Genomic DNA, 12,865 nt, shown 5'->3' on the forward strand with positions numbered 1-12,865 from the left:
CCTAACATTAAATTGCGCACTCTTGCCACTGACTCCATAGTCTGTCTGGCTAACTGGCTTTAAGTGGAAAAATATTAAATTCAGTTCCTTTCTGTTTTGTGGTAGTGGAGAAGGAAACTTCCTACTGACCTCTAATAGGAAAGCTTTATTGATGCTGGCAAGATTACAAACGGGTTTAGCGAGGCATACAGATATGGAAAACTGTTTTGCTCAAAATTCAGATCAAATCGTAATCCAGTTAGCTGTCCATAGTGAACACAATCGCTAGATGCAGCAGCGGAACTTCACATTTCTAGGATCATGTGACCCACTGGGTAATCAAGATAATTGCTTTTTAACTTGATAAAGATGGCGTATCAATACTCAGCCTCAATTCAGCAGAAACCTATAAGCAATTTCATGCTGCAGCCTTTTCTCCCCGCAACCTCTCTACAATATGGCTTAGACTGTTGGTTTCTGTTCCTGTTCTATGGCTCAAAGGAAACAACTACAATACTTTGAGCTGACCGTATCCTGATAAAACACTAACAAAACCATTTTTTAATTGAAGACTGGAAATGTGTGGAGTCTGTGCACCAACTTCTCGTGTAAAGATAATTTTAAAGGGCTGTATCCAGTGCTACTGCTACTCAGAGTTGCCCCATTGAAATTAATGGGCATGACTAGCTTGGGTCTCTTAATTTCAGTGGGTCAACTCTAAGTAGGACTAGCACTGGATCCAACCCCAAATGTGGAACCTCTCTTGTCACTTTTTCCCTACTCAGAAAAACAAGACCATGGTTTTTCCCCCATTTGGCAGCGTATGGCAAAATATTAGCAATATTATTAATTCAATTTCTGTACTGCTTTATATTTTAAAGAAAATTTTCAAAAGTGTTTTAGAACACATTAAATAATCAAGTAAAACAATCCAGAATAAAACATTACTGAAGAAAGTCAAATATAAAGTATACAGTCAAAGCAACAGGGCAGCCAAGAGTGTCTATGAACCCAGGCAATTTCCGTAATACTTTAGTGGGAGTGAAGAAACCACCAAAATCTTAAAAACAGAGCTAAACCACAATCCTAGAAGTATTGTTCTGAGTTAGAGGGGCGGCATGTAACAGTATTGCTTCAAGATTCATCTCAAGGTCAACCCCATCCCAATTACCTTTTTTTTAGCTGACTATAACAACCTAATTGCATAGTGTTTGGGTGAACTAATTCAGCACTTATTATAAAATAAAACCTACAAGCATGAAATTGTTGACAAGGGAAGCCATGTGTATAAAAATTATTCGGGGCCAGCAACAAATTTAAAAAACCAAATTAAAATTGCGATGATAAAATGTTGGGGCAAGCAAAGCCTTAGAGCCCACATATTTTCACAATTGCTCTGAAGCGCTTTCCCCACCTTTAAACAGTCCACTTTATTTCCCTCCCATCTCCCATCCACAGGGTTTCCACTGTGAACCAAGCCGTTAATGGACTTGAACGAGATTAATCTATTAGCAAAGCTCTCTAATCTGACTAACTTCTTGACATATCATGCGCCTCCTTAATGCGATTTCATCACTAACTCCATTTCTTTCACTCGCACAGCTAGGGTCAGATCTGCTCTTATTAAGTAACTAGCAACTATTACTGCTGTATAGCCACCCCATACAGTTGTTTCCAGGAACCAGACTACACCTTACGAAAGTAACAGCCAACTTAAATGATTTACACAACAGTATTTGTAAGATGTGCCTTAAGCTCATCTGTGTTTTGTCATTCTGCATTTGGAGGGCAAAATTATAGGCGGGAAACATCCAAGCGCATTCTTTTCCGCTGAAGAGAACATGATTATTTTTGGAAAGTTCCCTCTGCCGCTATCTCGCCTCCACTGCTAACAGATGGAATGACAATTCTGCTGTGCAAACGTGGCTGCACTTCTGCAAAAGCTGCTCTGGTCCTTTCCCCCTAAGTCCAGGCTATCCGTTCTAGAGAGCCAATGGCACTCTCAAAAAAATGTAGGCAATATTTTTAGGGGGGGGTGTTGTTTGTTTTTTGAGTGGGTGTGCACAATCATCTCCCCCGAGCCCTAAATAAATAAATAAAAAGGTATCATTGTACATTACTCCGTTGATGACTGTGTGATAGATCCCTGTACTAACCTATGCTTAATGCGAAAGATGGGGCTGCCATCTCAACAGCACACCCTAGGAGACTCCAGCCCAGATTAACAGTGCCGAGTGAGGCAGACACTTAATTCAATTTATTGAGCCTCTCTCTAGGGTAGAGCCTTTGGAAACTTAGTGTTTCATTTAGGAGCAAGCTCAGCTCCCTGAGCTGAGTGTGTAGTAATTACAGGGTGTTTCCTTCCTCCTTCTTCTGCAGTTATAATCCTCTTACAGAGAAGGCTATTTTACAGCGCAATGGAAGCAAGTGCTTACAGATGTTCAGCAGCACCGGACAGCAAGAGGAGTTTTTTTGGCTTCTCCTATTGCAATAATTATGCTCCCCCCACTTTGCCTGTCAGGTATTCCCATCGTCATCTGTAGGCCAGTCACTCAAGCACTCCTTCCACAGAGTTATTGTGCTGCAAGATATGCTTTGGTGACTGCAGACAAGGGACTTAAGGCGCAGCCAGGTTTCCTGATCCCAGAAGGATCCCAATGTTTGTCTTGCAAAACTGGAAGTGCTGAACAGCACCGGACACCAAACTGGGTTTCTTTTATTTATATATAAACTTACATTTATTTCTATCCTTGTGTGTGAATCCCCACACAGTCACTTCTGCTCCAAATGTAGTAACTTTCTCCGTACAACTAGTGATGGCTGTCCAATTCCGGTACTTGTTTCAGCTCTGGATCTGGCTCTCCCATATTTATAGGAGGATGCAATATCATGAAGCATTTTCAATTGAAGACCCCATAGTAATGCAATGGGCATAGGCCCCAGCCAAGAAAAAGCAAATCCCATAGCTGCTTATAGATCAAACCAAACCCCTACAAGAGGATGTTTGGAGCTATTTACAGATAGGTAGCTGTGTTGGTCTGCCATAGTCAAAACAAAACAAATTCCTTCCAGCAGCACCTTAAAGACCAACTAAGTCAGTTCTTGGTATGAGCTTTCGTGTGCATGCACACTTCTTCAGATACACTGAAACAGAAGTCACCAGACCCTTCTATATAGTGAGAAGGTGGGGAGGGGTATTACTCAGAAGGGTGGTGGGAATGGGTGATTGGCAGATAGCTGTGATGAGCCTGTTGACGACTCTTAACGACTGCAATAGGTCTTACAGGAAAAAGCAAGGGGTGAAAAGGTGAAAAATGGCTTTGTCATGTATAATGAGATAAGAATCCAAGGTCTTTGTTCATTTTATGGCATACACAATGTTAGACGATGAGCAATTAAATAGTCCCGAGATGGTATGTGTGATGTTGTTGGGGCCAGTAATGGTGTTGTCCGGGTGTATGTGGCAGCATAAAATGTGTATGCCATAAAATGCCAACAGTGTCCTTCAGCTCTCTATATTGGACAAACAGGCCAGACCTTACGCCAAAGAATAAACGGACATAAATCGGACATCAGGAATCACAAGACAGAGAAACCAGTAGGAGAACACTTCAATCTCCCAGGACATTCTATACAAGATCTCAAAGTAGCTGTTTTACTACAAAGGAATTTCAGAAATAGACTGGAAAGAGAAGCTGCTGAATTACAACTTATCACCAAACTTAAAACCATGGAGAAACCTGGTCTGAACAAAGACCTTGGATTCTTATCTCATTATACATGACAAAGCCATTTTTCACCTTTTCACCCCTTGCTTTTTCCTGTAAGACCTATTGCAGTCGTTAAGAGTCGTCAACAGGCTCATCACAGCTATCTGCCAATCACCCATTCCCACCACCCTTCTGAGTAATACCCCTCCCCACCTTCTCACTATATAGAAGGGTCTGGAAACTTCTGTTTCAGTGTATCTGAAGAAGTGTGCATGCACACGAAAGCTCATACCAAGAACTGACTTAGTTGGTCTTTAAGGTGCTACTGGAAGGAATTTGTTTTGTTTGGAGCTATTTAGTCTAGGGAGAATTTTTTTAAAAAATGAGTAAGAGGGGACGCTATGGAAGTTCACAAAAATACACATGGTGCAGAGAAAGCACACTGGGTGATTTTTTCCTCTCCCCTCCTGTCATAATAGCAGAACCCAAAAAGCCATCCAATGAAGCTAAACAGTGGGAGATTCAGAACAGACAAAAGGAAATACACAGTGCATCTTTGCATAGTTAAACTATGGAATTTGAAGTCCAAAGACGGCTGACATTAAAAGAGGATTAGTCAAATTCCTGTAGGATAAGGCCTATAATGACCATTATTCATTCATGATGGCTGTAGATTACATTGAGTGTCAGAAAATCAGTACCTCTGGGTACCAGTTGTTGGAGATTATGAGCAGGAGAGTGCTGCTTCCCTCACCCCCTGCTTGTAGGCTTCCTGCACAGACATTTGGTTGGCCACTGCGGAAGGAGAATGCTAAACTTGATAGGCCTCTGGTCTGATCCAGAAGGGCTGCTCTTTTGATCTTATGAATGAATGCATGTTTGCCACACTTGGATATTAAATAAAATGTGCAGAGGGCATGTGTGCAGGGGCACCGAAGTTACCACAGGAGCAGCTTACACAGTGTGCGAGTGGGCCTTCAGCAGCCCGTCATTATGTGGATGTATGTTCTCTTACATTGCCCAAATGGGCAATATGTTAAAAGGCAATTTAGAGAAATAAGTGGAAACCCAAAGCTCAAGGGAAAGCTAGCTTCTACTGACATTTTAAAAAGAAGTCTCTCCTACATCAAAGGAGGCCTGAATTACACCTTTGGCTAGATTCTCTCCATTCCTGCCTTATTTAGGTATATGAGAGTACCTGAGAGGTACAAGTTCCTTCTTTCTGAAATTGCTTCCACTATAGAATAAGTGCAAGGACACCCTGGCAGACTATGTGCAACATCAGAGGTATGAGTATATTTCTTTTCCCTTGATCCTTGTATTGCATGAACACAGCAGCAAGGCAGACCTGAATGAAAAATACCACAAGCAATTCATCCTTCAAAAGAGCACATTGGGAATAAGTCTGTGGTAATGGATTCTAAAATTGATTTAGTAAAGCAGTGCTTTGACTTTTAATTTAAAGTAGGAGGACAGAAGAAAGGATACAACTAATTAAAGAATGTAATATGAAGCCTGAAAAAAGGTTGAGAGATTTAGTATAGAGCAGCAGGAAGCTTTAATCAATGATGATCTCTTATTCCATTTGGGAGGAAAAAATTCTTAGAAAATCTTTCAGCTCCCTCCTCCAATTCTCACTTTCCCCAGAGAGAACATAGTTAAAGTTGTTTGAGAAAGAAGCAACTTTATGCTGAAGCTAGCACTGCTGTCCATACACACTTCACGAGTTTGTAAAAGAACATGCTCACATTCTCAGAAACAATACTTATACTAAAAAAGCTTGCTTATACTAAAAAATTAGTCAAGCACCATTTTAGCTTGAGGCACCCTGATGGGCTGCACAGAGGTTCCTTGAAGGAAAGACCCTCAAGACAGGGAATTGCCCCCACCCCAATAGTACGGGGACCATGCTGCTTTGAGGCAATCCCCTTGGGGCTGGGAACGTCTCAGTGTTGCAAACCTGTGAGGCCACTGCCTCATCACTATGCCCAGTGTTCAAAACTCCCATTGTTCTAGGCACATTTTGTGACGGGCAATTTCATTAGCGCAAACAGTTGCTGAGCTCAGGGCGCCGTACTGCGCCTAAGATTTCAGAATAAAACTGCAAAGTGGAAGGAAAGGAGGACCCTTTTCTGGAGAAGCCTGGTTTTTGTTTCACCAAGCTTTTGTGGTTTTCAGAGCCTAGTATCTTTTGTCCTTATTCCACTCTCCCACCCTCATCCCAAATATAAGGCCTCGGGTTCAATCTCTGACATTTCAAGGAACTGCTGGGCATTCCTCCCATCTGAAACTGTTGAACTACAGCCAGCCACTGTAGTAGGGTCAGCATGCAGCTAAGTGAACTAATGGTCTGACACTATAAGGCGGCTTCCAATTTCCTTCCTTGCAAATTGCTCAGATACTGAGAGATGACATTTCAAGGTGCTGATCGCAAATTCTAGGGCATGTTTTGCATGGAAATCAGGCCTCTAGAGAAATCATCTTGCTCAGTTCCAACCATGTGTTATCCTTTCTACATGAATTACTTTTCAAAGATCGCCCCCATCCACACTGCAAATTAGCCAGCTAAGGAACTCTTGGATGCATCTAAGCAACTGCCCCTGTATGGTTTTTGTTGTTGTGGGTGGTGGGGAGGCACCCCAAAAAACATTAGCATGATCCTTTACCTATTCCCAATATAGTACCAGTAGTGCTCCGTCTAAGGAAGGGAGAGAAAGGGTTGGAGAAATCTGATAAGAGTTAACAGTGTTTCAGTTCTCACACTGTTGATTTAAAATGAGGTTGAATGAACAGTGTGATGGGAGATGGAGATTCTTACCATCTTAACTCTAAAATGATGCAAGGATCTTTTAGTTGGGTTCCTAGGGCTATGATTTTCATCACATTTTGCAAGCACATAGGGTCACTTTAATGCCTTGTGAGAAAACAAAAGTTGCACAAATAGGGAGAAATAGATTTCTAATCTTCAAGAGAATCACAGTTGCTTTATACACCCCCTCTGCCAATGTGAATTCATTTGTTTAATCAGGTTAATGGCATAGTTGGCAGGTGCAAAAACCCAACAGTTGTAAGATTCCCAAACTGCCTCCTTCCTTACAGATATGATTGTGCCCAATGAGCTGTATTGTGTTGACACTTCTGCTCCCCAGGTTATACACATCTTTGAGGAATAACGTATTCTGTGTACCAGCTGAATTAACTAATTGTTCAAGCTGTTTGCCATCCATTTCCCAGGACACTGAGCAGAACAGACATTTCAGTTTTCAGAGTACTAATTCATGCTTCTGATTGAGTGTATTCTCATAAGGGATACTAACCCCATTCAACCTCTTGTGGCCAGTTCAAATAAAACCTTTATTATTATGACCAATGGCCATTAAGAAACCAGGGTAAGAAACAAATAGAAGACATTATCCAGATGTGGAATAAAATAAAGTAAAATAAGTCACTTGTGGCATTTATGGATGCCTGTGCGTGATTTGCAAATGGCAGTTCATTGAAGGCCTTCACTTGGAAGGTGCACTTACCTTAGCCATTTAAATCTCAGTTGAAAATTAAATTATAGTTGAAAACAAGTGCTTTTCCAGTAAGTGCTCACTGTTAAAGCGATGTATATTATATTTGTTGCAGGATCTTTGTTCAGGACTGCCTTCTGGTCAGATCTGCCATGATGAACAGAGGCTAAAGGTTATTTTTGCGGATCTGGCCCGCCATAAAGATGATGCCCAGCAACGCAGCTGGGCCCTCTATGAAGATGAAAACGTCATTTGCTGTTACTTGGAGGAACTGCTTCGTATTCTGGTAATTTCCTGCTCTGGCTTTTGCATGGCTGGAGACTTGGTTACTTTCTCAGAATTCTGTTCAGCAGAAATGTTAAATTTGATTTATGTATTATTTATTGAATTTATACCCCCACGTATCCTCCCAGAGGAGCCCTGAGTAGCAATCAAGACAGGGTAACTTAGAGCTTTCCAAACTTTTCATGTTGGTGACACACTTTTTAGACATGCATCATCGTGCGACATAGTAATTCAGTTTTACCCATTAAACTAACCCCTTTCCAGCCCCAAGAGGAGCACTGGGAAGCGTTCGCTTAACACAACTACACACTGCAGCCAACACACTAACATGTTGCGACAGTTTGGAAAGCTCTGGTATAACTTTTTAGCTGGGGTGGGGGATGAAAAACCCCCGATACAGATGCATTTCTGTTATATATGTGGCATGATAACCTTGTCTTGATCCATATCTCTCTTGAGAGGCCAGCATGTGTACGAACATGAATGTGAACTGAAATGTGAAATTGCCTAATGTTGCTTGTTTTTAGCATGAACTTCAATAGCGTTTCTAAAGTAAGGAGTCTGCAGGTGGGAATTTACATTAAAAGGCCGACTCTTTCAGAAGAAGCATCTATTAGCAAGCGGGAAAGTCCAAAACAACTTATACCTCTCATATTTGGTGCATTTTAGTGAATGTTCATTGTTTAAGGATGTGATTGGCTCAAGGGGATCCTTTTCCTCCTCCAGGCCTGAAATAGGAAATTTGGGGGTTGGGGGGAAACCCTTATAAGTTATTTTGTCTTCCAGAATGAGAGATAAATTACTTTATAGGTAGTGGCATGCTCTTGCTGGGCCTTTCAGCAGCTTGCTTAGCTCTCTGGAATTATATATGTTTTTTTGTTTGGACCATACATCTATAGACTGTTTTTGTTTCAGGACAGAGACTTGCTTCAGTACTGGATGTAACTTTAGTTTGCATTATATTAGTTTATGTTTGGGGAATGGAAAGATTGCGGTTTGGGACAGATCTGCAGGTTCATCTTGCATGGCTATTGTCAGAAACAATCCATTCTTAGTTCACTCGGAAACTGATTTTTCTATCCACATTTCCAGACCGATGCGGATCCTGAAGTCTGCAAGAAGATGTGCAAGAAGAATGACTTCGAATCGGTTATGTCCCTTGTTACATATTATCAGATGGTATGAGGCTGCAGTCAGTATTTTTTGTTTCTAGAGAATGGTAGAGGATTTTTATCCCATGTTGATGGCCTTTCAGCTGATTCCCTGGTGGCCTGCTGGAATGCAGAGTTAACCAGGGCTATCGACTGTCTGGCTCCAAAGTGCCCTCTCCGATTGCATGGAGCCCGGACAGTCCCGTGGTTTTCCCCAGAGCTGAGGGCGATGAAACAGTCGTTGAAATGGCTAGAGCGCCAGTGGCGGAAAACTTACTCTGAATCTGACCGGACATGGGTGTAGAGCTCAAGAGTGGCTGAGGAAACCCAGCCAGATGGGCGGGGTATAAATAAATTATTATTATTTTTGTTACCATCATCATCGCAGCTGCATGTAGGGGCACACTGTTTTTATGTAATCCTTGTTCACAACTCAAAACTGATGGAGAGTTTTTGGGGACAGGAATAAGTGAAAATGTGAACACAAGTTTACAACAGTGTTGTCAAGAACCTTAACCTCCTCCTGGCATTCTCAGTTCCAGGAATATTTCTAATTGGTTTGTCTAGCCTGTGAATAGTGAACCTTTAGCCATCCAGGTGCTGTTGGAGTCCAACTCCCATCTGGCCAGTGGTTATAGATAATGGATGTTGTAGTCTAGCAACATCTGGTGGGGGGCACAGTTTCCCCATGCATGGGCTTGTCAGTTAAATCAGGCAACTATGAAGGCCGTAGTATTCCACACTACAATCAAGTAGCCAAACAGTAAGAGCAAAGGAAGAATATGAGCATGCTGAGTGTGAGCTTAACACTGTAAATCTAGAGAGCGTAAGCTGTAAATGAACCCATAACAAACTACTGCTTATTTCCAAAGTTTATTTGTGGTATCAGGAAAAGTGTGCCTGAAAACAAGCCTTATATCTGGGTCATGGACACATCTCTGCTCGCAGCTTGGAAGATAAATCTAGCTGCCCCTTATAAAAACACACAAAAGCACTCCACTCAGGAACAGAGGTAGCTGCTTTGCTGTCATCGAGAGGAAGGATTTCTGAGAATGCCTTGGGAACATTGGCAGGCTGTTCCTGCTCTTCTCTTAATTGATGCACATCTGTGCATTCATAAACAGCTTCGGGTAGGAAATTAGGTTATGAAGATACTTCTCTGGGACAAAGGAAGGAAATCAAGTATGCGGAGGAACATGTAGGTGTTTCTCTTTAGTGCCTACAAGAATGCTTCTTTGCTCCATCCCTTTCCGAGGGCTCACTGTTACAGCCATCTGCCCTAGATAATCCACTCTCCTATGCTTGTCATAATTAATTCATGTTATTTTAAACATGTTTTTATTTTAAAAAATCCAGTGCATGGAAAGTAGGGGGAGGTCTCTAGTTTACTGCTGGAGCATCAATGCCCAGCATCGCCAGGTAGGGCTGGGAGATGGAGATATTCCTGCCTAAAACCCCAGACAGCCACTACCAGTCATTGTAGTTGCGTCTGAACTAGATCGACCAATGGTATGACTTGGTACGAGGCATGTTCCTGTGTGGTGAGAGTTGCCATTGTGACAGATAGTCCACTTGTATGGATCAGAAATTAGTTTTACAAGTGTAACGTTTCCTTTCTGTGATGAAATATCTGAAAGGATCTTCACACACAAAAAGAAATTATAGAGGAGTTGGAGTTATTTATTAGTGGATAATTCATCTGTTCCCAGTTGTATCAATTAGAAGACTCTCTCTTGAGGAGTAAACTTACTTTCCTCTAATCCCAAACAATGCTTGGATTGCACTCTATCACAAAACTTGTGTGATGCTACAAATTGACACAGAAGGCAAATTGGAAGGTGGTAATAAATGGGTCTGCCTCAAGTAGGAAGAGGTTATCTGGCACTGTCTTGTAGTGTTTAGAGCTGGTTTCGACAAACCAGGAAGTCTAGGTTAACTGTCATTTCTCTGTACTTCGAATCCAGGAAACAGTGGTTAATAACTCCCAAACAAGCTGTAGCTTCATTTCTGGCTTGTCACTAACTTTGGTTTCCTGGTTTATTGATTATCTTATTCATAAAGAACTAGGCAAGAAACACTAATGGTGAAATCCAGTTCACCACCATTTTCCATACCCTGAAAGACCAGCTTCCATGTGAGCTCACTAACTTGATACTGTTCCAGTGAAGATAAATGTACTCGCTTTGCTGAGCTCAGTTCTTAAACTAAATACTTAACCTTGGTGAGTACTGATAACAAACAGGAAGTATTTTCCTGGCATTTTGTCATTTAAAATTTGTCGTTTAAAACTTTTTAGGAGCACAGAGTGCCATTACGGCTACTGCTTCTGAAGTGTTTTGGAGCAATGTGCAACTTGGATGCTGCTATTATCTCTGCTCTGGTGAATTCGGTCCTGCCAATGGAGCTAGCTCGAGACATGCAGACTCATACCCAAGGTAAGGCAAGCTTATAAAATGGCTCTTGCTACATCTCTGCTGCTGGTCATGGAGATCTTGAGGTGTTGTTGTTGTTGTTGTTGTTATTACTACTACTGCTGCTACTACCTACCTACCCACCCACCCATCTGATCTGACTGGGTTGCCCCAGCCACTCTGGGCAGCTTGTGGGGTATTGTGGGGTTATGAAGGTTGGGCATCCAAAATAATTGTTACAGGTATTTGGACAGCAATCTAATCCACCATTGCAAGAGCCTCTGAGATGGGTGTTAGTAGGAAATTAAGACTGATGGGCACAGTGGAGTTATGCCACCAAGTTGAAGCAGGGCTGAGGCTGGACTATAAACAGGAAGAAAAGAGAGGGAGGGAGAGTAGATCTGAAAGTACATTATCTTACCCGTATCCTTGATCAATTGCCTGGCATTTCTTCCATGCTTCTACATCCTTGGAAATCCTGTTGCAAGCTGAGGAAGCAGCTCACGATAGCCAAAGAGAGAGTGCTTGAGTTTTAGTTTGGGTTTTGCAAGCATCTCCCAGGTAGCTGAGTGAGTAGTAAGGTGCTGGTCTATGTGTTTTGAGTTTACTGGCCTCCTTCTAAATGATCATCCAAGTAGCTTCTGTTTCCATTTCCCCAGCTAAACTCTTCAAATCTTGCTCATTCTGAATTGTCATGAATTTGGGCCCCTGGGATTGTAGTTGAATGTTCTGTTTTGAGTATTTGGCTTCACTAGCATTTCATGTAAGTGACTGCATGTCTCCCAGGTAAACCTTCAAGTGGCTCAGAAGATGGCTTGGGTGAGTTTGGAAACCATTAATAAAAGTTTTTTGGGGGGACGATACCTTGACCGTTCTATGATGGAAAGTGTATGTAAATCTTGGGGAAGGGTGGGTTTGTGTATTTCTGATTTAGAAATGAGGGAAGAGCAATAGCATGAATATGGCTGGGTGGGGGGTGAACTTGCCTGGTTCAGGCAGTTTAAAAAGGCGCAGTAGATCTTGATCTCATGGGTGACCTCGTGTGAAGCCATGTCTTTGAAAGCAAAGTTTCGCAGAAGAAAAAGATTGGAAGTGCTTTCATTAGACAGAGAACATTTTTTATTAACTAGGTTTAGCAGAGCCAGCTACTTCTGCTCTTCGATATGTATAAAATATGCAGCAGGCTGAATAAATTAATTCTGCAGTTTGTTTATTGCTGCCAAGTGCCGATTTAAATCTCTTGGCTTTCTATCTGTTCCATGGCTTTGATGGGCAATGCATTCTGTCACAGCCACCCAGGTGGGTCCCAGCTCACGAGAGACCTTACTCCGTTGTAGTTTACTTACAGGAAAAGTTTATTGAAGATAATTGCTTCTTTCACAGTTCAGCATTGTGGCTGTACGTCTGTCACGTTAGACCGCCGAAGTCCCCCTCTGACTCCTCCCCTCCTCCACACCAACTTAATAGCCTGGCTCTAGACCACCTCTTCCTCTCCTTTCTTTTCCGCAGGGTCTTTCTGCCCCCCTGGGTTCTCTCTTTCCGGGATTCGCCTGAGGCTGAATCCTCTGCCGCCTCCTGCCCCCTCCTTCTGGCTTTGGGGCCGGGCTCCTCCTCTGAGCTTTCCCCACTTCCGCGCGCCTCTATGTTTGAACTTGGCGCGCGTACGTTGCTTTTGACCTTTCCTTCGTCCTCTATACTGCCCCCTGTTCCACTCTCTACCCTTTCCGGCTGAACACCTTGCTCCAACCCCCTCTCTCTGTTTTCTCCTGTTCCTCCTCCCTCCGAGAGGCTGACAACTCCACCCCCTTTACTCC

General features: G+C 42.4%; 1 protein-coding gene across 2 annotated transcripts in view; it reads left to right on the top strand.

Annotated features, from left to right (window-relative positions):
• NCKIPSD (NCK interacting protein with SH3 domain) overlaps positions 1–12,865 on the top strand; it is a 96,285-nt gene that overhangs the window by 58,622 nt on the left and 24,798 nt on the right. For both annotated transcript variants that reach the window (XM_081851001.1, XM_081851002.1), the window contains 3 exons: positions 7,320–7,490; positions 8,582–8,668; positions 10,937–11,075. In XM_081851001.1, the coding sequence (XP_081707127.1) occupies positions 7,320–7,490; positions 8,582–8,668; positions 10,937–11,075 (397 nt within the window). The remainder of the gene's footprint in view (positions 1–7,319; positions 7,491–8,581; positions 8,669–10,936; positions 11,076–12,865) is intronic.

The sequence above is a fragment of the Podarcis erhardii genome, assembly GCF_964252035.2.
Source record: "Podarcis erhardii genome assembly, chromosome: 2".
Classification (NCBI taxonomy): domain Eukaryota; kingdom Metazoa; phylum Chordata; class Lepidosauria; order Squamata; family Lacertidae; genus Podarcis; species Podarcis erhardii.